Below are 23,497 nucleotides of genomic sequence, written 5' to 3' on the forward strand. Positions count from 1 at the left end.
GAGGCAGAAATCTGAAATTGAGCACCATCGAAACAAGATCCGCCTCCGTGCCAAGAGGAAGGGACACTATGACTTCCCTGCAATGGATGACATAGATAGTGGCCTTGGGGATGCCAAAGACCAGGATCACATCTACCAGAAAGCACAAATGCAAATGGATAAGATCATGGACCACAATGCACAGAATTTCACGGAGCCCCAAAAAAGGTCTTTATTTTTTTCGTCTCCGCTTGCCGATTCGTTATCATATTAATTTACGTAACTCTGTTCCCTAGTGCTCGCAGGGTTCGATCTCCCAAACAGCAGATGAAGGAGCAGTCAAAAGGAAAGATTGATGCAGACAAAGATCACCTCATTTCAGAAGACACTGATCCTGTTTATAGGAAGTATCCTGGGGTCAACAATGTGGCCTTTGTGGTTAGTGCAACACAATTCTCTTTAAAAGTCATTCAAATGTACTGTGTAGAATAGCATAACTTTACATTGGAGTCCAGAGTCAGTCCAAATTAAACTGAAGTGTTTGGCTGACTCATAACGGGAACACGCACCCACCACACAATGTGGTGGATCTCTTGTATTCATTTCAGTCGGACCTTGACCAAGCCACAGGTTTAACTCACAGAAGCCCATCTCCCACCGATGACGTCTTCCTTGGTTTCTCCTCCTCACCTCCTGGCCATGCCCCTCCTCCACCCCCCTATATGGCTCCACAGCCCTCCATCGAAGAGGCAAGGCAGCAGATGCGTTCGTTGCTGGATGACGCCTTTGCCCTTGTGTCACCCACCTCTCAGGGCAGTTCAGCCGGGGTCACCCTTCCAGGGGTCAATGTCAACCCTTCAGACACCAGCCCTCCGGACCATGGCCCCAGATCTTGGGGCCTCTCCTATCAAGGACTTGGCTCTTATACTGGTGTAAGTAGTATGTCAGAATATCATCATAAAGATGCTGTTAGAGTACATCCTGGTTCTTTTGCTGAACAAAGGTCAGATCAACCGGAAGATTTTAACTAAATTGAATAAAAATGATCACATGTAGAAGTTACAGCATTGCTCAAAGTTTATTTTGGGAATGAGAATGTGGAGCTAAACATTCCTGTCTTTGACGCATAAAATCCTAACCTGTAAATAGGATGCCTGCGAGAGCTTGTTTTTTGCAATAATAGTCAACGTGAACATAAGAGAAAAAACAAAATCAAAAGACCATCTTGCAGGAGTCCTTGCAGTAGCAAGGGAAGGATAGAACACATGTCTAAGACGTCAAAGTGACCACTCTTGAATGTTTTATCAAGTGCATTTAAGTCAAATAAGATATAGAGCAAAAGGGTAGATATTCTAGAATATTCTAACAATGCACAGTGTTTCTTAATGTTGAATTAAGCAACCAAATTTAACCCTTTAGGGACATCCATCCATCCATTTTCTACCGCTTATTCCCTTTCGGGGTCGCGGGGGGCGCTGGCGCCTATCTCAGCTACAATCGGGCGGAAGGCAGGGTACACCCTGGACAAGTCGCCACCTCATCGCAGGGCCAACACAGATAGACAGACAACATTCACACTCACATTCACACCCTTTAGGGACATTACATTTGAATTATCTTCAAAGCCAAAGAGGACATTAAAGTTTTTAAGTTTTTGAGGGGCGTAAAAAAAAATGTATTTTAATTTTTTTCTTAACTTTGCTCAAATTTCTCAAAGCACTCCCGTCCATCAAAAATATCCAAAACTTTTTTTTTTGTTTTTTTCTACTATTTTTAAAAGTTTTGGGTTTTTTTGTTTCTAAATAATGTCACAGTTTTAAAATGAGTAAAACAACTCATGTTATGCAAATGTGTGCTAATTAAAAACTTTTAATCGAAAGCCCTTCAAAGGGTTGATAAAATATTTGTAGTATTTTTGTTTATGGCTGATAGTGATTGAGAGATTTGAGAAAAAAAAAAAAAAAGAAATAATGATTCCAAAATGTTTTTATTCCCTTCGAAAAATGGGTATTGTCTAATTACCACCCATGTATCGTACATGCTTCAGTATGGTCCAGACTTGCAGTGATATGTCAAACTCCTTTGCCAAGTCGGCGACAATCTCCGTCATGTTTTTGATTAGTTCTTTATTTAATTTAATGAATATCATCCGCTTTTTCTTCTCAGCACTGTCCTTCACACTCACTTTCTACGTTTCCATGGCCCAAAGTTATGTCCATCTCTAGCATAAGCTAATGCTAGCGAGCAAGACCACATGTTTTGGGCGGATCTTATGTGGTTCACTGACATTTACTACACCAACTTGTAACTCTAATGTTTGCTTGCAACTTAAAACAACAATTAGCCGAGAAACAGCTTTTATCTCAAAACATTCTTGATTTGGGCACTCTTAAGTTGAGGTAATGCTGTATTGTCTTAAAAACAAATAGTCAAAGATATTACGGTAGATTCTCTGAAGGGCAAGTGGTGCTCTGAGGGTATTTGTCTATGCTAATCGGCAGCTGTTGGAACACAGGTGCAAACCATGAATTAATCATGGAATTCTGCAAAAACATTTCATCAGAACACAATATGAAACTTATTAGCCCTCTTGTTGATTACATTTTTGTCTGTGTTTCCCTCAGAGATTCAGTGACCTGAGCGTATCCCCCCCTCTGCTCCAAGGCCCCATGCCAAGGTATTGAACACAAAACAAATATTTGGGCACAAATCAAGTGAATTTTATCATCTTTTGTCTGGACCGAAACCTTTGTTATTGATCCATGCTACATAATGTCAACCACTTTGTCTTCTTTTCCTCGCCAACCAGTAAGCTGGACATCTGAATAATTTAGAAGGAGCCATCTTTATTTTATTGGTTTAATGGACCAGATCCAGCAATATCCCCAAAAACGCTGCCGAGGCACTCAAGCACATGAGCGCATAAGATATAATTAATTCACAAGCATGATTTTTAGAGTCTTTTCTTACAAAGTAGAGCAGGTCAACAAATCCACTTGATTTAAACAGGTTAACATTGAAGTATCTTTATACAGCAAAGAGAAATCACAGCAAAAGTTCTTATGTCCTTAGAGTAGGGGAGTCCTGATCCGGATATCGGATATTGGTTCGATACAGGCAAAAAGCAGGTATCGGATGATATCGGCGTGCGTGTAAAATCTCTGATATAAGCTCCGATACAAGCAGTGTTGTAGTATGTTTACTTGTGCAAAGCTGGACAGCCACTCAGTATCTAAATGTACTCCAATAAGCACACATGGTTCGTCTTTTCTTTTATTTGAGTCAAGTTATTCACAATAGATACAGCAGGAGCTAGCAACTACACATCAGCTGAGCACAAAATAACACACAAGTTAGACATAGTGGCCTTAATTGAATAATATTGTACAAACCCCATTTCCATATGAGTTGGGAACTTGTGTTAGATGTAAATATAAACGGAATACAATGATTTGCAAATCCTTTTCAACCCATATTCAGTTGAATGCACTACAAAGACAAGATATGTAATGTTCAAACTCATAAAAATTTTTTTTTTTTTTTGCAAATAATAATTAACTTAGAATTTCATGGCTGCAACATGTGCCAAAGTAGTTGGGAAAGGGCATGTTCACCACTGTGTTTCATCACCTTTTCTTTTAACAACACTCAATAAACCTTTGGAAACTAAGGAGACACATTTTTGAAGCTTTTCAGGTGGAATTCTTTCCCATTCTTGTTTTGTGTACAGCTTAATTTGTTCAACAGTCCAGTTGTGGTATTTTAGGCTTCATAATGCGCCACACATTTTCAATGGGAGACAGGTCTGAACTACAGGCAAGCCAGTCTAGTACCCGCACTCTTTTACTATGAAACCAGGCTGTTGTAACAAGTGATTTGGCATTGTCTTGCTGAAATAAGCAGGGGCGTCCATGATAACGTTGCTTGGATGGCAACATATGTTTTTCCAAAACCTGTATGTACCTTTCAGCATTAATGGTGCCTTCACCGATGTGTAAGTTACCCATGCCTTGGGCACTAATACACCCCCATACCATCACAGATGCTGGCTTTTCAACTTTGCACCTTGAACAGTCCTGGTGGTTCTTTTCCTCTTTGGTCTGGAGGACTCGTCAGACCACAGAACACTTTCCCACTTTGCAGCATTCCATCTTAGCTGAGCTCAAGCCTAGCGAAGCCGGCGGCGTTTCTGGGTGTTGTTGATAAATGGGTTTGGCTTTGCATAGTAGTTTTAACTTGCACTTACAGACAAACTGTAGTTACTGACAGTGGTTTCCTGAAGAGTTCCTGAGCCCATGTGGTGATATCCTTTACACACTGATGTCGCTTTTTGATGCAGTACCGCCTGAGGGAACGAAGGTCTGATATATCCTCGCTTACTTGCAGTGATTTCAACAGATTCTCTGAACCTTTTGATGGTATTATGGACCGTAGATGCTGAAATTCCTAAATTCCTTGTAATAGCCTGTTGAGAAATGTTGTTCTTAAATAGTTTGACAATTTGCTCACGCATTTGTTCACAAAGTGGTGACCGTTTCCCAGTCCTTGTCTCTGAATGACTGAGCATTTCACGGAAGCTGCTTTTATACCCAATCATGGCACCCATTTGTTCCCAATTAGCCTGCACACCTGTGGGATGTTCCATATAAGTGTTTGATGAGCATTCCTCAACTTTATCAGTATTTATTGCCATCTTTCCCAACTTCTTTGTCACGTGTTGCTGGCATCAAATTCTAAAGTTAATGATTATTTGAAAAAAAAAAAAGGGGTTATCGGTGTGAACATCAAATATGTTGTCTTTGTAGCATATTCAACTGAATATGGGTTGGAAATGATTTGCAAATCATTGTATTCCGTTTATATTTACATCTAACACAATTTCCCAACTCATATGGAAACAGGGTTTGTAGTTTAAAACATGGCATGTGGTAATGTATACAAGTAGTAAGTATTTATAGTTGTATATTACTTATAGAAACAAAGTCTACAAGGTAAAAGGGTACGATGTTAGACGTGATGTTTTGTGCGTTGCATTTCAGGCAGAATCATGGACTGAGTTACCTCCCCCCTGGAGAGGCAACAAGGCCCGGGGAGCAGGTCCGGATCGCCAGCCATTACTCCAGCAGAGGACTCTATGCTGATGAGTCACCCACATCAGCGAGACCGCGACCAGTAGGGGGCACTACAGGTACAGAGTCAAACCACTGTTAACGCTGCCGAGGTTTACTTTTACTGCTTCAATGGCGTCATTCAGCACAATGTTTACAGCAGGGGTGCCCACACTTTTTCTGCAGGCGAGCTACTTTTCAATTGACCAACTCGAGGGGATCTACCTCATTTATATATATCATTTATATTTATTTATTTATGAAAGAGACATTTTTGTAGACAAGTTAAATGTGTTTAATGATAATACAAGCATGTGTAACACATATAGATGTCTTTCTTTCACAAAGACAAGAATATAAGTTGGTGTATTACCTGATTCTGATGACTTGCATTGATTGGAATCAGACAGTAATGATGATAACGCCCACATTTTCAAATGGAGGAGAAAAAAAGTTGTCCTTTCTGTACAATACCACATGAAAGTGGTTGGTTTTTGGCATCTAATTCATCCAGCTTCCATACACTTTACAAGAAAAACATTGGCGGCAATTTCCGTAGCTTGCTTGATTGACATTCACGGCACCCGAGGGTCTTGTGAGATGACGCTGGCTGCTGCCAGTTCATTATTATGAAAAAATGACAGAGAGGAAGGCGAGAAACACTTTTTATTGCAACAGACTTTCGCGCCGTCCCTTCCGTCAAAACTCTAAAGGCCGACAGCACATTTCCTATCTTCACAATAAAAGCCCTGCTTCATGCTGCCTGCGCTAACAAAATAAGAGTCTCGGAAAGCTGGCGTGCACAAGTGATGTGCACGCCAGCTTTCTGAGGGATCGCTTGTGCACGCCAGTTTTCCGAGACTCTGTATTTAGTTAGCGCAGGCAGCATGAAGCAGGGATTTTATTGTGAAGATGGGAAATGTGCAGTCGGCCTTTAGAGTTTTGACGGAAGGTACGGCGCCAGAGTCTGTTGAAATAAAAAGTTTTTCTCGCCTTCCTCTCGGTCATATTTTCATAATAATGATCTTGCAGCAGCCAGCGTCATCTCACAAGACCCTCCGGTACCGTGAATGTCATTTAAGTGACGTCTTGGTGAAGATTGATGATCACTCATTTTTAGGTCTATTTTTTTTAAAAGCCTGGCTGTAGATCGACTGACACACCCCCCGCGGTCGACTGGTAGCTTGCGATCGACGTAATGGGCACTCCTGGTTTACAGTATGTATTGACAAAGGAAAATGGGAATTGCTACCGTCTGTTTATGCTTATGATCCACAATTTCAACAACTTTCTGGGTTTGAGCTACTGCCCCACACTTTAACACTTACTCCCAATGTGTCAGACACCTTAAGCCCATAAGTCAACGTAAAAGAGCTGAGTGTCTCTTGAATTATTAAAAGGGCCCAAGTGAGGCTGTGACTTACACTAATGCTATCAGGCTTTTACTGTAAGGAGTACGTCTCTGTAGACAACAGTTACTAAATTAGATTGGTTACTGTAAACTCATGTAATGCACTTGTGTGCATGTGTGCGTGTGTGTGTGCGTGTGTGTGTGTGTGTGTGTGTGTGTGTGTGTGTGTGTGTGTGTGTGTGTGTGTGTGTGTGTGTGTGTGTGTGTGTGTGTGTGTGTGTGTGTGTGTGTGTGTGTGTGTGTGCGCGTGTGCAACTAGGCTCCCAGCTTCATCATCTTACACAGGTGGGCTTGACAAGCCGAATGAATGGTTATCCAGCAGGGGTCAGAGGTCATCCTGGACAGAATGGTGGCATGAGCTGGAGCAACTACCGAGATGACAGTTACTGCAGAACAGTACCAGATAACGCAGTGAGTGCCGACACCGAAATAACTTTATTTGTGGTCTTTCTATCAAAGTATAGTCTTTCCTCCGTTTATATATTCCCCTACTTCGGTTTTCCATGAACATTTTCGATAAATCAATCAATGTCAATCAATGTTTATTTATATAGCCCCAAATCACAAATGTCTCAAAGGACTGCACAAATCATAACGACTACAACATCCTCGGAAGAACCCACAAAAGGGCAAGGAAAACTCACACCCAGTGGGCAGGGAGAATTCACATCCAGTGGGACGCCAGTGACAATGCTGACTATGAGAAACCTTGGAGAGGACCTCAGATGTGGGCAACCCCCCCCCTCTAGGGGACCGAAAGCAATGGATGTCGAGCGGGTCTAACATGATACTGTGGCTCCAACACAGCCGCGAGAGTTCAGTTCAAGCGGATCCAAGACAGCAGCGAGAGTCCCGTCCACAGGAAACCATCTCAAGCGGAGGCGGATCAGCAGCGTAGAGATGTCCCCAACCGATACAGGCGAGCGGTCCATCCTGGGTCTCGACTCTGGACAGCCAGTACTTCATCCATGGTCATCGGACCGGACCCCCTCCACAAGGGAGGGGGGGACATAGGAGAAAGAAAAGAAGCGGCAGATCAACTGGTCTAAAAAGGAGGTCTATTTAAAGGCTAGAGTATACAGATGAGTTTTAAGGTGAGACTTAAATGCTTCTACTGAGGTAGCATCTCGAACTGTTACCGGGAGGGCATTCCAGAGTACTGGAGCTCGAACGGAAAACGCTCTATAGCCCGCAGACTTTTTTTGGGCTCTAGGAATCACTAATAAGCCGGAGTCTTTTGAACGCAGATTTCTTGCCGGGACATATGGTACAATACAATCGGCAAGATAGGCTGGAGCTAGACCGTGTAGTATTTTATACGTAAGTAGTAAAACCTTAAAGTCACATCTTAAAGCCAGTGCAGGTGAGCCAGTACAGGCGTAATATGATCAAACTTTCTTGTTCTTGTCAAAAGTCTAGCAGCCGCATTTTGTACCAACTGTAATCTTTTAATGCTAGACATGGGGAGACCCGAAAATAATACGTTACAGTAATCGAGGCGAAACGTAACAAACGCATGGATAATGATCTCGGCGTCTTTAGTGGACAAAATGGAGCGAATTTTAGCGATATTACGGAGATGAAAGAAAGCCGTTTTAGTAACGCTTTTAATGTGTGACTCAAAGGAGAGAGTTTGGTCGAAGATAATACCCAGAGTTTTTTACAGAGTCACCTTGTTTTATTATTTGGTTGTCAAATGTTAAAGTTGTATTATTAAATAGAGGTCGGTGTCTAGCAGGACCGATAATCAGCATTTCCGTTTTTTTGGCATTAAGTTGCAAAAAGTTAGCGGACATCCATTGTTTAATTTCATTAAGACACGCTTCCAACTGACTACAGTCCGGCGATAAAGGTTTGCCTTGGTTATTGTATGGTCAAACGTTCACACAACAAACAAGTCACTTTGTACACATATTCCACTTGAGTGGCCAAACAAGACTCCCAACCGTTTGTGACTCAGTTTTACTGTTTAATAAATACTCTGCATGAGTCCAACTTTGTTGCAAAACTTTCCCTGTTAACCTGCTCTCAACTCAACACCCAAAACCATTCCACCCAGCGAAGAGAAGTTGGCTCACTGCAGTTCTCTGCAAATTAACAAATCTCTGCTTTTTTTACGACTGCAATAATAAGCCACCTTGGGGCCAAAGAAAGTACCAGAAGTACGACATTGATTATTAAAATGATTTGTCATTCAAACATTTATGAGAGATTTACTGCAGAACAAAATGACGTCGCGTTTTCTATTAACAATAAAAGCAAGTAGATAAAACACTTGAGAAAATAACCAAATTATATAATTTTGTTAAAAATTGTATTTTAAGAAGTGGAAAAGCTGAGACGATGTAACAGTAAAACAGTTAGGCTAATTGCAATTAGTTTATTGGACATGTCCATCCATCCATCCATCCATTTTCTACCGCTTATTCCCTTTCGGGGTCGCGGGGGGCGCTGGCGCCTATCTCAGCTACAATCGGGCGGAAGGCAGGGTACACCCTGGACAAGTCGCCGAATCATCACAGGGCCAACACAGATAGACAGACAACATTCACACTCACATTCACACACTAGGGCCAATTTAGTGTTGCCAATCAACCTATCCCCAGGTGCATGTCTTTGGAAGTGGGAGGAAGCCGGAGTACCCGGAGGGAACCCACGCATTCACGGGGAGAACATGCAAACTCCACACAGAAAGATCCCGAGCCTGGATTTGAACCCAGGACTGCAGGAACTTTGTATTGTGAGGCAGACGCACTAACCCCTCTGCCACCGTGAAGCCCATGTATTGATATGTATTTTATCAGTAATAAATACTACAAATAAGCATAACATAACCAGTGGGGGTGTCCTGATGTGATATCGATATCAAATCTCATTCTGGCATCAGCAACAAAGCAAGTATCGGATAATGTCAGCTTGTATCCTTAATCTCTGATGTAAACTCCGATACAAGCAGTCCTGCTGCGCGTTTACTATAGCAAAGACAACCGGTTAACATGCCCTCCTTAACAACGTCCTCAAATAAGCACACAAGGTTGGGCTTTTCTTGTATTTTAAAGAAAGCCATGTACAAAAGGTAAACATGGTAGGCTATACTGTAGACCAGTGGTTCTCAACCTTTTTTCAGTGATGTACCCCCTGTGAACATTTTTTTAATTCAAGTACCCCCTAATCAGAGCAAAAGCATTTTTGGTTGGAAAAAAAGAGATAAAGAAGTAAAATACAGCACAATGTCATCAAATTCTGATTTATTGAATTTTATAACAATGCAAAATATTGCTCATTTGTAGTGGTCCTTCTTGAACTATTTGGAAAAAAAGATATAAAAATAACTAAAAACTTGTTGAAAAATAAACAAGTGATTCAATTATAAATAAAGATTTCTACACATAGAAGTAATCATCAACTTAAAGTGCCCTCTTTGGGGATTGTAATAGAGATCCATCTGGATTCATGAACTTAATTCTAAATATTTCTTCACTAAAAAGAAATCTTTAACATCAATATTTATGGAACACGTCCACAAAAAATCTAGCTCTCAAAACTAATTTTTGGATTGTTGTATTTTTTTTCACAGTTCATGAATTTACGTTCATATTTTGTTGAAGTATTATTCAATAAATATATTTATAAAGGATTTTTGAATTGTTGCTATTTTTAGAATATTTTTAAAAAATCTCACGTACCCCTTGGCACACCTTCAAGTACCCCCAGGGGTACTCGTACCCCCATTTGAGAACCACTGCTGTAGACTACTAGAATCTAGCAACTACCAGATAGCACAGAAGCTAGACTGTCAGGAACTGCTGTTGGTTTCGACCCCCAAGATGCAGAGATGGCAGGCGTAGCGCAGAAAAACATGACTTCAATGTCCATCCATCCATCCATTTTCTACCGCTTATTACCTTTGGGGTCGCGGGGGGCGCTGGTGCCTATCTCAGCTACAATCGGGCGGAAGGCGGTGTACACCCTGGACACATTCACACTCACAATCACACACTAGGGCCAATTTAGTGTTGCTAATCAAGCTATCCCAAGGTGCATGTGATTGGAAGTGGGAGGAAGCCGGAGTACCCAGAGAGAAAGATCCCGAGCTCGGAATTGAACCCTGACTACTCAGGACCTTCGTATTGTGAGGCAGACGCACTAACCCCTCTGCCACCGTGAAGCCCTTTAATATCTTTAATGTCAAAAAGCTAATAGTGCAACTGGTAAGTGCACATGCAGGGAAACGGGAAACAATCATCGAGCCCTGACTAGTGAGCGAGGCAGGCATAAATAGGAGCCTGATTGACAACTACAACCTGGTGTGCCAGTCTGCCAATCAGGGAGAGGTGAGGGAAAAGAGCGCTCAGGGAGACAAGCAAGAAATTGAACTAAAATAAGAAGGCTGACAGGAAGTGATTCTGAAACACAGACACAGAGGAAAACCAAACTGTCAGTAGCAAGCCTGACACAGACATACTGTATGTATTGATTGTCCTTAAAGTACCAGTAGAGTGGAACAACAAGTTGACTTTATATGCTTGATTGTGTTTTATTGTATCCATTAGACCATATCCAATTGTTTTTACAATCCGCAAAATATGTGAGAATACCGTCTAAACATCACAAAAATGCCACAAATTCAGTCAGCTATTTTGAATTGTCCGCTCCGAACGTATTGGGTAATTTCCATAGATTAACGTCACTGGAATAACACAGAAGCGTATTAGAAAGTATCCACTAACAAGCAAGTCTGGATGCGCTTATTTTTATGAATTACTGTATTGTTGCCAAAAAAACGCATTAACAGAAACATAAATTAAGTTTGTGTTTTTCAATGTTTTATCATAATTTTACTTCGTCAGACCTTTTCTAACATTACACACTATCAAATAATAAAAGTATGTTACGATGATTTGTGCTGATTGGAGTAATACCGGTTTCTGCCAAATATCAGTATCATTGGGAGTGAAAAAGTTGGGACACCCTTTAAACCATCCATCCATCCATTCATCCATTTCCTACCGCTTATTCCCTTTGGTGTCGCGGGGGGCGCTGGTGCCTATCTCAGCTACAAGCGGGCATAAAGCGGTGTACACCCTGGACAAGTCGCCACCTTATTGCAGGGCCAACACAGATAGACAGACAACATTCACACACTAAGGCCAATTTAGTGTTGCCAATCAACCTATCCCCAGGTGCATGTCTTTGGAAGTGGGAGGTAGCCGGAGGACCCGGAGGGAACCCACACATTCACGGGGAGGACATGCAAACTCCACACAGAAAGATCCTGAGCCCGAGATTGAACCCTGACTACTCAGGACCTTCATATTGTGAGGCAGATGCACTAACCCCTCTTCCACTGTGAAGCCATCCCTTAAAAAGCCACCCTTAAAACCCAGTATTAAAAACAGTAATAAAAAAAGGTGGGCAAGATCAACACAGTTTTTGAACACAAATTGAATTCAAGTAAGAACTCCTGGCAAAGTACACCGGTAGCGTACACTCATCGCCATCTTTGCCAAAAATAGAATATTCAGTAAAGGTTTAGGTACCGGCTTCACGGGGGCAGAGGGGTTAGTGCGTCTGCCTCACAATACGAAGTTCCTGCAGTCCTGGGTTCAAATCCAGGCTCGGGATCGTTCTGTGTGGAGTTTGCATGTTCTCCCCGTGAATGCGTGGGTTCCCTCCGGGTACTCCGGCTTCCTCCCACCTCCAAAGACATGCACCTGGGGATAGGTTGATTGGCAACACTAAATGGTCCCTAGTGTGTGAATGTGAGTGTGAATGTTGTCTGTCTATCTGTGTTGGCCCTGCGATGAGGTGGCAACTTATCCAGGGTGTACCCTGCCTTCCGCCCGATTGTAGCTGAGATAGGCGCCAGCACCCCCCGCGACACCGAAAGGGAATAAGCGGTAGAAAATGGATGGATGGATGGATCATTCATAATTGCAACAAATTTGTATATCTGAATTTTAAAAAAATCTATATTGGGATTGCTGTCGACAAAGTTTGTAACATTACATTTGTGGGCGCCACAGACAGGTACTGATAACTGATAATGTAGTTAGCTTGTGGAGTAACTGATTTCATGGAACTTTATAGAAGGATGGCAAACATCATCACATTTTGTTGCCAATCTTTGTTAAAAATGTGCCTTAAATGTACTTTAACTTGCCGCAATTATTATCTGCACGCATTGTGCCAGATGGACCAGTAGGGGAAAGAGAGCAAGCAATACTGTCATATACAGCAGTGGTTGTCAAATGGGGGTACGCGTACCCCTGGGGGTACTTGAAGGTATGCCAAGGGGCACGTGAGATTTTTGAAAAATTTTCTAAAAAATAGCAACAATTTAAAAAATCGTTTATAAATATATTTTTTGAATAATACTTCAACAAAATATGAATGTAAGTTCATAAACTGTGAAAAGAAATGCAATAATGCAATATTCAGTGTTGACAGCTAGATTTTTTTGTGGACATGTTCCATAAATCCATCCATTCATCCATCCATTTTCTACCGCTTATTCCCTTTTGGGGTCGCGGGGGGCGCTGGCGCCTATCTCAGCTACAATCGAGCGGAAGGCGGGGTACACCCTGGACAAGTCGCCACCTCATCACAGGGCCAACACAGATAGACAGACAACATTCACACTCACATTCACACACTAGGGCCAATTTTTTAGTGTTGCCAATCAACCTATCCCCAGGTGCATATCTTTGGAAGTGGGAGGAAGCCGGAGTACCCGGAGGGAACCCACGCATTCACGGGGAGAACATGCAAACTCCACACAGAAAGATCCCGAGCCTGGATTTGAACCCAGGACTGCAGGACCTTCCTATTGTGAGGCAGACGCACTAACCCCTCTGCCACCATAAATATTGATGTTAAATATTTCTTAGAATTAAGTTCATGAATCCAGATGGATCTCTATTACAATCCCCAAAGAGGGCTCTTTGAGTTGATGATTACTTCTATGTGTAGACATCTTGATTTATAATTGAATCACTTGTTTATTTTTCAACAAGTTTTTAGTTATTTGTATATCTTTTTTTCCAAATAGTTCAAGAAAGACCACTACAAATGAGAAATATTTTGCACTGTAATACAATTTAATAGATCAGAAACTTATGACATAGTGCTGTATTTTACTTCTTTATCTCTTTTTTTCAACCAAAATTGCTTTGCTGTGATTAGGGGGCACTTGAATTTAAAAAATGTTACTGAAAAAAGGTTGAGAACCACTGATCTACAGCATAAGAGTGGATATGTTTAAGTTGTATGCATGTTTTAGATTGTGCCTAAGGCTGTGTGTGTGTCTTTCCATTTCCCAGATGCCCAGGAGTGTCCTCAGGGAGCCCTCAGCTCCTCCTGCTCACCTGGACACTGGTGTGGATTACCTCTCAGCCCCGCCCCCATTGGCCACGACCCCTCCCACCCAGTCCTCGGCCTCCTTGATTAAGGCCATCCGGGAGGAACTGTTGCGCCTCTCACAGAAGCAGGGCTCTTTGTCCAGCTACCACAGCTGAGGTAACTGGAACTGTGCGTGCAAAATGTGCCCATGCTTCCCATGGAAGTGTACAGCAGAGAGAAATTCCTGCTCAACATCACACAGGTTAGTTGATTCATGTTTTCTGACTGCACTTTTGGAGATTATTCGTGACAATGCAGCCACCTCCTGTATATCGCTATGAGACAGTGTTACATGAACAACAGCATGAAGAAGTTGGACCTACAGTTTGTTTTTTTTAAAGTGTCATGGTTCTCATGTACACGTTTTTTTTTTGTTGCCGTCAAGTTCCACTTCATGCGTGCTGCCACGATGAGCCATGTTTTGCCTTGACACTGTGAAGGAGGTCACCTGACCCACAGTAAGGTCATAGTTCAAGCAGGCAGGAAGTGTGTACTACACAGACTACATTACGCTACCTACGTCTTAGATTAGTCAGAACTCTTACTTCTGGAACTTTTATGGACTTTTTGCATTTAAGTCCTGTTTTGTACTTTATTGTGAAACAATGTTTAGGCATCGTTAGCGACACAAATGCCTTGAAACCCTCCTTTTTCAAAAGGTAGATCATGGAGAAGGTAAGTACTTGGCCATGATGGGTACTGTATGTACCAAGCTGTGTTCTGCTGCACTGTATGCAGACTACTTAGTGCTCAGGTTTGGATGAGTTTGAAGAAAAAAAAGGCAGGTTGGATTGGTCGTGTGAAATAATACATTGACCTGTAATGTGTTTACTAAATCACCATCACTGTTTTCATGCAGTATTTAAAATTTGCCTTTTTTTAACACAGGGTACTGTATTTATGAATCAGTCGTGTTTATGTGCTTTTTAGAATGTTTTTTTTATTGCCATGCCTTGTGTTATTATGTACAACATAAAAGTCATTAAACTGATTGGAATACTGGACCGGCTTCTTTTTCTGAACATGAAGTCACATTTTATTTCAAGTATATAGGTTTTACAAAATGGGTTTTAGAACTATTGCTGTGCATCCTTTAGGGGATGACATTTAAATGTTGTTTTGTGATTACAAATGCATATTTTCAACGCATGACCTTTTGGGAACAGATTACACTCTTTTGAGGGGCATCACACCCAATAATGACAAGAACACATTTGCATTCATCTCCTAATGATGTGAGCCTTGTAATTTATTTCACTTTGTTTAATCTGTTAAGTATCAATGCAGGGATTTAATTTAGTATATATTTAACAATATGTATACATTTTATTATATATAATTCTATCAAGTGTTTTAACATATGTATATTATAAACTGTATTATATTTCTGAATATATATCTTTTGTTAATACATCTATAAGGTGTATTATTGAATTTGATTATTTAAATATTGTTGTGATACATGTTATATTAGATTAAATTCATTGTTTTAATATGGGTATACATATATTTAGAAATAAATATATACATATATGAATAGTATTATATTCACTTGATTTATTTGATTTACATTCATAAATGTATATTTGAATATGTATAATACATTCTATATCAAGTTTAAATAAAAGCATTTAATATATTTTAAATATGCTTATAATTCATTAATATATTTGTGAATTTCATTATATTACACAAATTGTTTATTTATAGATGTGTTTATTATAAATTGTGTAGTATAACATTTGTTTGTAATATAATTTAAAAAACATAATTACCAATATATTCATGATTTTTTTTAATATATATATATAATTTTAAATATGTTCCTACGGTTAGATTTGTAAAAAAAAATTCCATTAAATGTAATTATTGTTCTAAAATTAAAAATAGCTCATTTTAATTTATAAATATATTCAAACTCTTATTTAAATTAATTATAATACATTTTAGAAATCTATTTTATTTTTTTACATTTGTGATGTAATTTATGATCATGTGTATTACATTTAATGATTGGTTTTAATATATATATAAATATACATTTATAATTTGTAAATATATTTATAAATTGTATTAAATAAAAAAATATTTTTCTAAGATTTTTTGCTTACATTAATTATCTCGTTTAATATTTATTTTAGTCTTCAGTGAGGACCACATCTCCGTGGGATGAAGTTCAAGTCACTCACTGAATAGAGTGGGCGGTATAGCTCGGTTGGTAGAGTGGCCGTGCCAGCAACTAGAGGGTTGCACGTTCGATTCTCGCTTCTGCCTCTTAGTCACTGCCGTTGTGTCCTTGGGCAAGGCATTTTACCCACCTGCTCCCAGTACCACCCATACTGGTTTAAATATGTAACTTAGATATTGGGTTTCACTATGTAAAGCGCTTTGAGTCACTAGAGAGAAGCGCTATATAAATATAATTCACTTTACTTAATTGGAACTTATCCATATTAATGCAAAGTTTTTGATACGACTCCTGAACTGGTTATAATTATAAGGCCAAACGCTATGATGTCATTAGCTTGCAAGTTATTGTAATTACCACCAATTTTCACAGTGGGGCAGCAAATCCTAAGGAAAAATGTTTCCCTTTTTTGCTGATGACATTTCAGGATTCACAAGGACACTCCAGTTTAATATTATCAAGCTAGTTTGACGACACTTGGGCCTACGCTTTGCTTGGAAATGTGCCTATAAATCGTGAACAATTATTTAATCTTCATAAAAAAAAATGTCTGCTTTTGTGTGTGCATTTATTTAGCTCCTTCTCATCCTATCAGACGCTTCTTCCATCAAATCCCATTAGAGGATCCAAATCCACTAAGTGATGCAGCTAAACACTCTGCAAATCTCCTGAACGGCCTCTACAGGAGAGCACTTTGTCTGAAGACAATGTGTCTTTATGACATTCTGCATTTCAGCTGGAATGTCTTATTATATGTTTTTATTTTGTATGCCATTACCATGCATCCCTTGTTTGTTTTTCCTTTTCTAAGATGTTAAACCCCGACTCGTCTCCTTTGGCACTGTCAGACCGTGTGGGGATTACAGCGCAGTGTATGTACAAACAATGTCATCGGCAAGTCTTTTGATTTACAGATCTCTAAATTCCTCACATTCTTGCCAAGATTTAACATGTACTTGTGCCAGTAGATGCAGGAGTGTTTTGGGGTCTCGAACCCAATCCCCCCTTGGATCTCTGCGTAATCCTGTCTGTGGTCTCCCGTCCCATCTTGGAGTGTAGAACAACAAGGTTACACCTAGGAGTTAATCTGGATCATGACTGTCATTACTGCCTGGGTGGCCGGCCAAGAAGAGGGCGTGGAGGACCAGGAGGGTAGTGGTTGTCCACTGAGGACAGGGAGGAGTTAAATAAGCGCTTGTAGAGCCACTGACCTTGGAGGAGGAAGCTGAGGGAGGCAGGAATTTGCATGGTGACAAGAGTTCCAGCACTGCAGCTCTTACTTTTGTCCAAAGAGAGACCAGCATCCCAGCATTCATCACTGTGAGTAGTCATTCAATATGTGTTTGTTTCTGTACTAATAGGAGCATTTGGGAATTTATGAATCCAATAGGGACGGTGTCTCTAACCTAACCTTATGTTATTCCTTGCCATGGTTTACTGCTGACTGACTTGTATTTTTCATTCTGTTGTAGTTTTGAGCAGAGAAGCACTTTCTGTGCTCGGCTACATTTAGTGCTGATCAATCAAACAAGCCACTGCAGCATCCTCAGCAGTAAGCAGCTGAAGGCTGTCAGATGCTAATGTAAAGAAAAAAATCCTCAGTGAAAACACACTCCATGTATTGCTACGCCCCTATTTCCCAACATCTTTTACTATATGTTTGCCATTCCTTCTCAATCAATCAATCAATGTTTATTTATATAGCCCCAAATCACAAATGTCTCAAAGGGCTGCACAAATCATTACGACTACAACATCCTCGGAAGAACCCACAAAAGGGCAAGGAAAACTCACACCCAGTGGGCAGGGAGAATTCACATCCAGTGGGACGCCAGTGACAATGCTGACTATGAGAAACCTTGGAGAGGACCTCAAATGTGGGCAACCCCCCCCCCCCCCTCTAGGGGACCGAAAGCAATGGATGTCGAGCGGGTCTAACATGATACTGTGAAAGTTCAATCCATAGTGGCTCCAACACAGCCGCGAGAGTTCAGTTCAAGCGGATCCAAGACAGCAGCGAGAGTCCCGTCCACAGGAAACCATCTCAAGCGGATCAGCAGCGTAGAGATGTCCCCAACCGATACAGGCGAGCGGTCCATCCTGGGTCTCGACTCTGGACAGCCAGTACTTCATCCATGGTCATCGTACCGGACCCCCTCCACAAGGGAGGGGGGGACATAGGAGAAAGAAAAGAAGCGGCAGATCAACTGGTCTAAAAAGGAGGTCTATTTAAAGGCTAGAGTATACAGATGAGTTTTAAGGTGAGACTTAAATGCTTCTACTGAGGTAGCATCTCGAACTGTTACCGGGAGGACATTCCAGAGTACTGGAGCCCGAACGGAAAACGCTCTATAGCCCGCAGACTTTTTTTGGGCTCTAGGAATCACTAATAAGCCGGAGTCTTTTGAACGCAGATTTCTTGCCGGGACATACGGTACAATACAATCGGCAAGATAGGCTGGAGCTAGACCGTGTAGTATTTTATACGTAAGTAGTAAAACCTTAAAGTCACATCTTAAGTGCACAGGAAGCCAGTGCAGGTGAGCCAGTACAGGCGTAATGTGATCAAACTTTCTTGTTCTTGTCAAAAGTCTAGCAGCCGCATTTTGTACCAACTGTAATCTTTTAATGCTAATGCCTCTCCTATGCATCACCCCCCCCCAGAAAACATAAGACGTACATTAGTAAATCAGTTTCTAAGCATCCCACTTTCCCAATGATTTGCTTTTCGACGAAAATTATCAGCACAAGTTTGCCCTGGTTTTCGTATACTGTCGTGGTTGCTACTTTGTATTAGAAATGGCAAGAGCAGAGAATGCCCTGTGCATGCACGAGATTGCCTGCACCACAAGAGTCTTGAGAAAAAGAAGTAACTCATTGATTACAGTGTCGGACTACAATGGAGCATTCGCGCAAAGCTCTTCGGGTAAATCTCGACCATATATGGAGATATCTGCAGACGTCACAGATTGGAAAAACTTTACAATTTGGGCAAATTCCAAACGGCCTGTTTGAAGGAAGTATAAAGGAAGGCATGATTGTTTTATAAATATCTGTCAAGATCAGCTTTCACCGAAGTAGAGCACAAAAAGAGCACTCAAAAACAACTGCAGAATAACAACCAAGGATGCATACAAAAGGTGTGGGGGGGGCAGAAAACAGGAAACACTACACAGCAGCACCAGTGCGAAGCCTCAGGAGCGAGAAGCATGAGTGGAGCTAGAGAAGAGAAGATGAACACAACTGGAAGGCTGAAGCATCAGTAATCTACAGGCGCCAAGTGAACAGAATGGAGAGCTTCAAGGGGAACTGCACTTGTTTTGGAATTTTGCCTAGTGTCACAATCATTATGAAAGACATGACGACGTATGTTTGAAAAAAAAAAAAAGCATTCTAACCCGTAAATAAGTCTGTGCACAGCAGAACCAATGGGAGGTCCCCTATTCCGTCAATAAATAACCATCCAAAAAGCCCCAACAATACTCCATTTACATTTCATGACTTGAATATAAACCCAATATTAGTGATATTTTTATTAAAGGCGTTAACACAGACAAACTATTTATAGCGGCGTCGTGTCTTTGCTCGTCAAACATCATCCGAGATCACAAGTTATGCCTCTCACCTGTATAGAAAAAAGAATGAGGACGTATTCTGACAAGTTGGTCAACTTTGACAGCCAATTTAGGCCCGAAATGGCAAGAACAATATGAAAAGACGCTTGGTTCCACACCCTTTTTCTTTGTGAGGATTATGAGTCATTCTTCATGCAAATGGGAATATATGGACAGCCTTGCAGTCGACATCCTATAGATAGCAGACCTTGTACAGTAAGTGATGTTTTATTATGTTTGTTGGCTCTCATGAAGTCTGCAGGCTGATGTTGGAAAAAAGGTTTTAATGTTGTGATGTAGTTTTTTTAAATTAGTGTGCCACATATGCTTAAAATGAACCCTAATGGAGGTATTTGGATGTTTTTATATAAAGCAAGTTCTATAGGCCCCATTGTAAGCAGACTTTTGAGTTAGAATGGCAAAAAAAAAAAACATCCATTGTCATGTCTTTCACAATGATTGTAAACAATGGGCAAAATATAAAAAAAAAATTGTGAAATGTCCCATTAGGTAGTCAGGAGAAAATGGGTATTAGGTGTGTGTATAGCAAGTTCACTCTGATACATTTCATCTTTGCTGTGAGAAACGGAATACAGACGGTTTTTGTGCGTAAGAGATTCCAATACATTAGAGGCCAGCTCCATAAAAAAAAAAACGTTGTTTCCAACAATAGACAAGTGATTTTGCAATGCATTGTGGGGCCATGGTAGCCGTTTTGTTGGCAAGAGCTTTTGTTCACATGGCTGTCCTTTATATAAATGTGAATGAGGGCAACAAACTGGTTTAAGATGGGTCGTACAAAATCAAAAAGTCAAGGGACCGTACCGAGACAAAGTGTACACTATTCCAAAGGCTCGTTACCTAAAAAAAAACTGTTAAATTGGTAAAACTGATGCAAATGAGCATGTCCAACGAACAAGAGGTTTGAGTAAGTTGCCGCCATAGTCGAAGCTAAACTTGTCTATATATCAACAAAGTCGGATTTTATACCAGTGAAGAACTTCAGAATGCAAAGTCTGAGGCTCATTGTCTTCCGTTCAAATTCTGCGTAATCTCTTGTGTTCTCAATGGAATTAAGGTGCCCAGTTAATTTCATTATCAGGTTTCCCTGAAAAAACAAGCCCATTACTACTTTTAAACAGTGGTTTGCCGTCAGGGCCAGCAAGGCCTTCTCTGTTGGCCGAACATAACCAGAAATCATGATTATAATTAAAGGTAAAATTATCTTTTTATTTACTTTCCCTAAATATCTAAAACTATTTATATTCTCTTCATGTCATATTATACTCCCTTCCAGTGCTGTTTTTAGGTTAGAGTTTGTATCCAATCAGAAATTAGCTAGCTTATGTTGCCATGCTGTTTGAAATCTGCCCAAAGTCTTCAGAATCAACAATGCGGGCGTCCGTGGTAAGTTAACGGGGACATACAGTGATAAAAATTGTGAGAGCCAATCGGATCACACGTTGTTGTCAGTAAGGCTTTCTAGCTGGCCTCATGTTGACATTTACGCGTCCTGTGATTGGATACTCACCGAGACCGTTAGTGGATGAATTTGAGAACACATACAGTTGATAGACAGTTGAGATAGACAATCAGATCACAAGTTGTTGACAGTAGCCTGATGTTAACAAGACTGTTAACAAGACTGTTAACAAGACTGCAATTTAGCAGAAAGGAGGAAGTGTTGCGCTGTAGCCCCGCGACCAATCATATGATCTCCGGGGAACGCGAGGTGTGGTCATCCCTGCTCTGTGCTATGGTTTTTAAACTCGCATACTAGCAGAGAAATCACCGATACCCACTCACTTTTTTAACCCACAAAGAAGGAGAACAAAATGTTGCTTAGGTATATATCTAAGCTTAGGTTGCTTGGATATATAGTTGCAAGGCCATTTTCAAGAAGGATATTTAAAGAGAAACTACATCTTGGGAGACGATGTTGGCCAACCCAGTTTAACATTTAATGTTTTTTGCCCTTTTTCTGACAGTACCACATAAGATATGTTTTAATTGTTGATACAGGTTCATTGATTTTTAAATGTGCCACAAAATAACCCGTTTTGTACACTGTTGAGACCGCAACAGTGTACAAAACGGGTTATTTTGTGGCAGCAATACCCAGTAGTGCGTAAATGTGTTCCTGTATAGTATTTCTCCAGCAATGGTCATGTGGTGACATCAATTATGGTGTTTTGAGAGGTAATCAATGAAGTTGGCCATCACTGGATGCCCAGGTGAGAAATGCACGGCCCTGCTGCTGCTTTTAAATCAACATACCTTATCGGAAGAGACAGAGAGCCAAGTCTAAGCCAATGGTGTGGCTTTTTTCAGGTCGTTGTTTGCGACATAGATCTGGTTTAAAGGCACACTACTTCTCCAAAAATAATACTCATTCATTTTTGTGCTTACCCATGACTAATAGAGACATGCTTCTTTCAAAAATAATTTTGATTGAAACTTACCAATGCCGTGAACACACCGATATGTAAAAGTCATGTTTGTTTGTCTCACGGCTGCTACCCAGGCTATTTACCGTCTATTAGCTCACTAACCCAAGTTCCTTGGATTTGTTCTCAAATCACACCATCTTTTTCCTGAAGCCATCATGACCACGAGTGTGGCAGTCATGATGGCGCACGTTCACGACACATTTTGAACTTTATAAATGAAAGAACAAAACTTTAGCACGGAGTCTTGTGTATTCGCCCATGAAAATAAGCTATTCAGACGCCTGCAAGACCCACAATGCATTGCCATCTCTACCACACCTCCAAAACCTATCTTTTAGGCACACTCATACTTACAGGAGGTCTCAAAACAGAACGGCAGATATTCCAAGTGGCCTTTAAGTAAGACATGACCTGGAAATGGATGCTATGTGGTTAGTCATTAGGGGGGCGCTTACAAGTGTTTTCACAACAAATATTTAATGTGGGTGAAGGTTGGAAACTGGACATAGTGACAACAAAACAGACCCAATTTAAAGACCGTAATATGTCTGCCAAGCCAGTAGTAGGCAAAACTCAATACAGACGAACTGTTTTGTAGCCTGTTGTCACAACTAAAACCTTGTTTTGAACACTTTTTAATCAGTGTATTTCTACATTCAATAGTCAGTATTCAACAAATGTACTCAATCTATTAAAAGGCACATCATGATGAACATCTACAAACCCCGTTTCCATATGAGTTTGGAAATTGCGTTAGATGTAAATATAAACTGAATACAATGATTTGCAAATCCTTTTCAACCCATATTCAATTGAATGCACTACAAAGACAAACTATTTGATGTTCAAACTCATAAACTTTTTTTTTTTTTTGCAAATAATTACAATAATAATTCCAAGGCTGCCACACATGCCAAAGTAGTTGGGAAAGGGCATGTTCACCACTGTGTTACATCACCTTTTCTTTTAACAACAATCAATAAACGTTTGGGAACTGAGGCAACTAATTGTTGAAGCTTTGAAAGTGGAATTCTTTCCCATTCTTGTTTTATGTAGAGCTTCAGTCGTTCAACAGTCCGGGGTCTCCGCTGTTGTATTTTACGCTTCATAATGCACCACACATTTTCGATGGGACACAGGTCTGGACTGCAGGCTGGCCAAGAAAGTACCCGCACTCTTTTTTTACGAAACCACGCTGTTGTAACACGTGCTGAATGTGGCTTGGTATTGTCTTGCTGAAATAAGCAGGGGCATTCATGAAAAAGACGGCACTTAGTTGGCGGTACATACCAGGTTCCAAAACCTGTATGTACCTTTCAGCATTAATGGTGCCTTCACAGATGTGT

The 23,497-nt window shown here is 40.6% G+C and overlaps 1 protein-coding gene across 6 annotated transcripts in view; it reads left to right on the forward strand.

Annotated features, from left to right (window-relative positions):
- Positions 1–14,901, forward strand: part of LOC133563632 (UPF0606 protein KIAA1549-like) — a 61,515-nt gene extending 46,614 nt beyond the window's left edge. For 5 of the 6 annotated variants that reach the window (XM_061917867.1, XM_061917865.1, XM_061917868.1 and 2 more), the window contains 7 exons: positions 1–207; positions 276–417; positions 588–911; positions 2,604–2,656; positions 5,019–5,167; positions 6,758–6,909; positions 13,821–14,901. The exon at positions 1–207 is cut by the window's left edge and continues 14 nt beyond it. In XM_061917867.1, coding sequence (XP_061773851.1) covers positions 1–207; positions 276–417; positions 588–911; positions 2,604–2,656; positions 5,019–5,167; positions 6,758–6,909; positions 13,821–14,015 — 1,222 coding nt within the window. In that variant the 3' untranslated portion in view covers positions 14,016–14,901. Of the gene's footprint in view, positions 208–275; positions 418–587; positions 912–2,603; positions 2,657–5,018; positions 5,168–6,757; positions 6,910–13,820 lie in introns of those variants that run through there. The other variant, XM_061917870.1, reaches the window with a different exon arrangement.
- The last annotated feature ends 8,596 nt before the right edge of the window (positions 14,902–23,497 follow it).

Source organism: Nerophis ophidion, linkage group LG12, assembly GCF_033978795.1.
Source record: "Nerophis ophidion isolate RoL-2023_Sa linkage group LG12, RoL_Noph_v1.0, whole genome shotgun sequence".
In the NCBI taxonomy this organism is placed as follows: domain Eukaryota; kingdom Metazoa; phylum Chordata; class Actinopteri; order Syngnathiformes; family Syngnathidae; genus Nerophis; species Nerophis ophidion.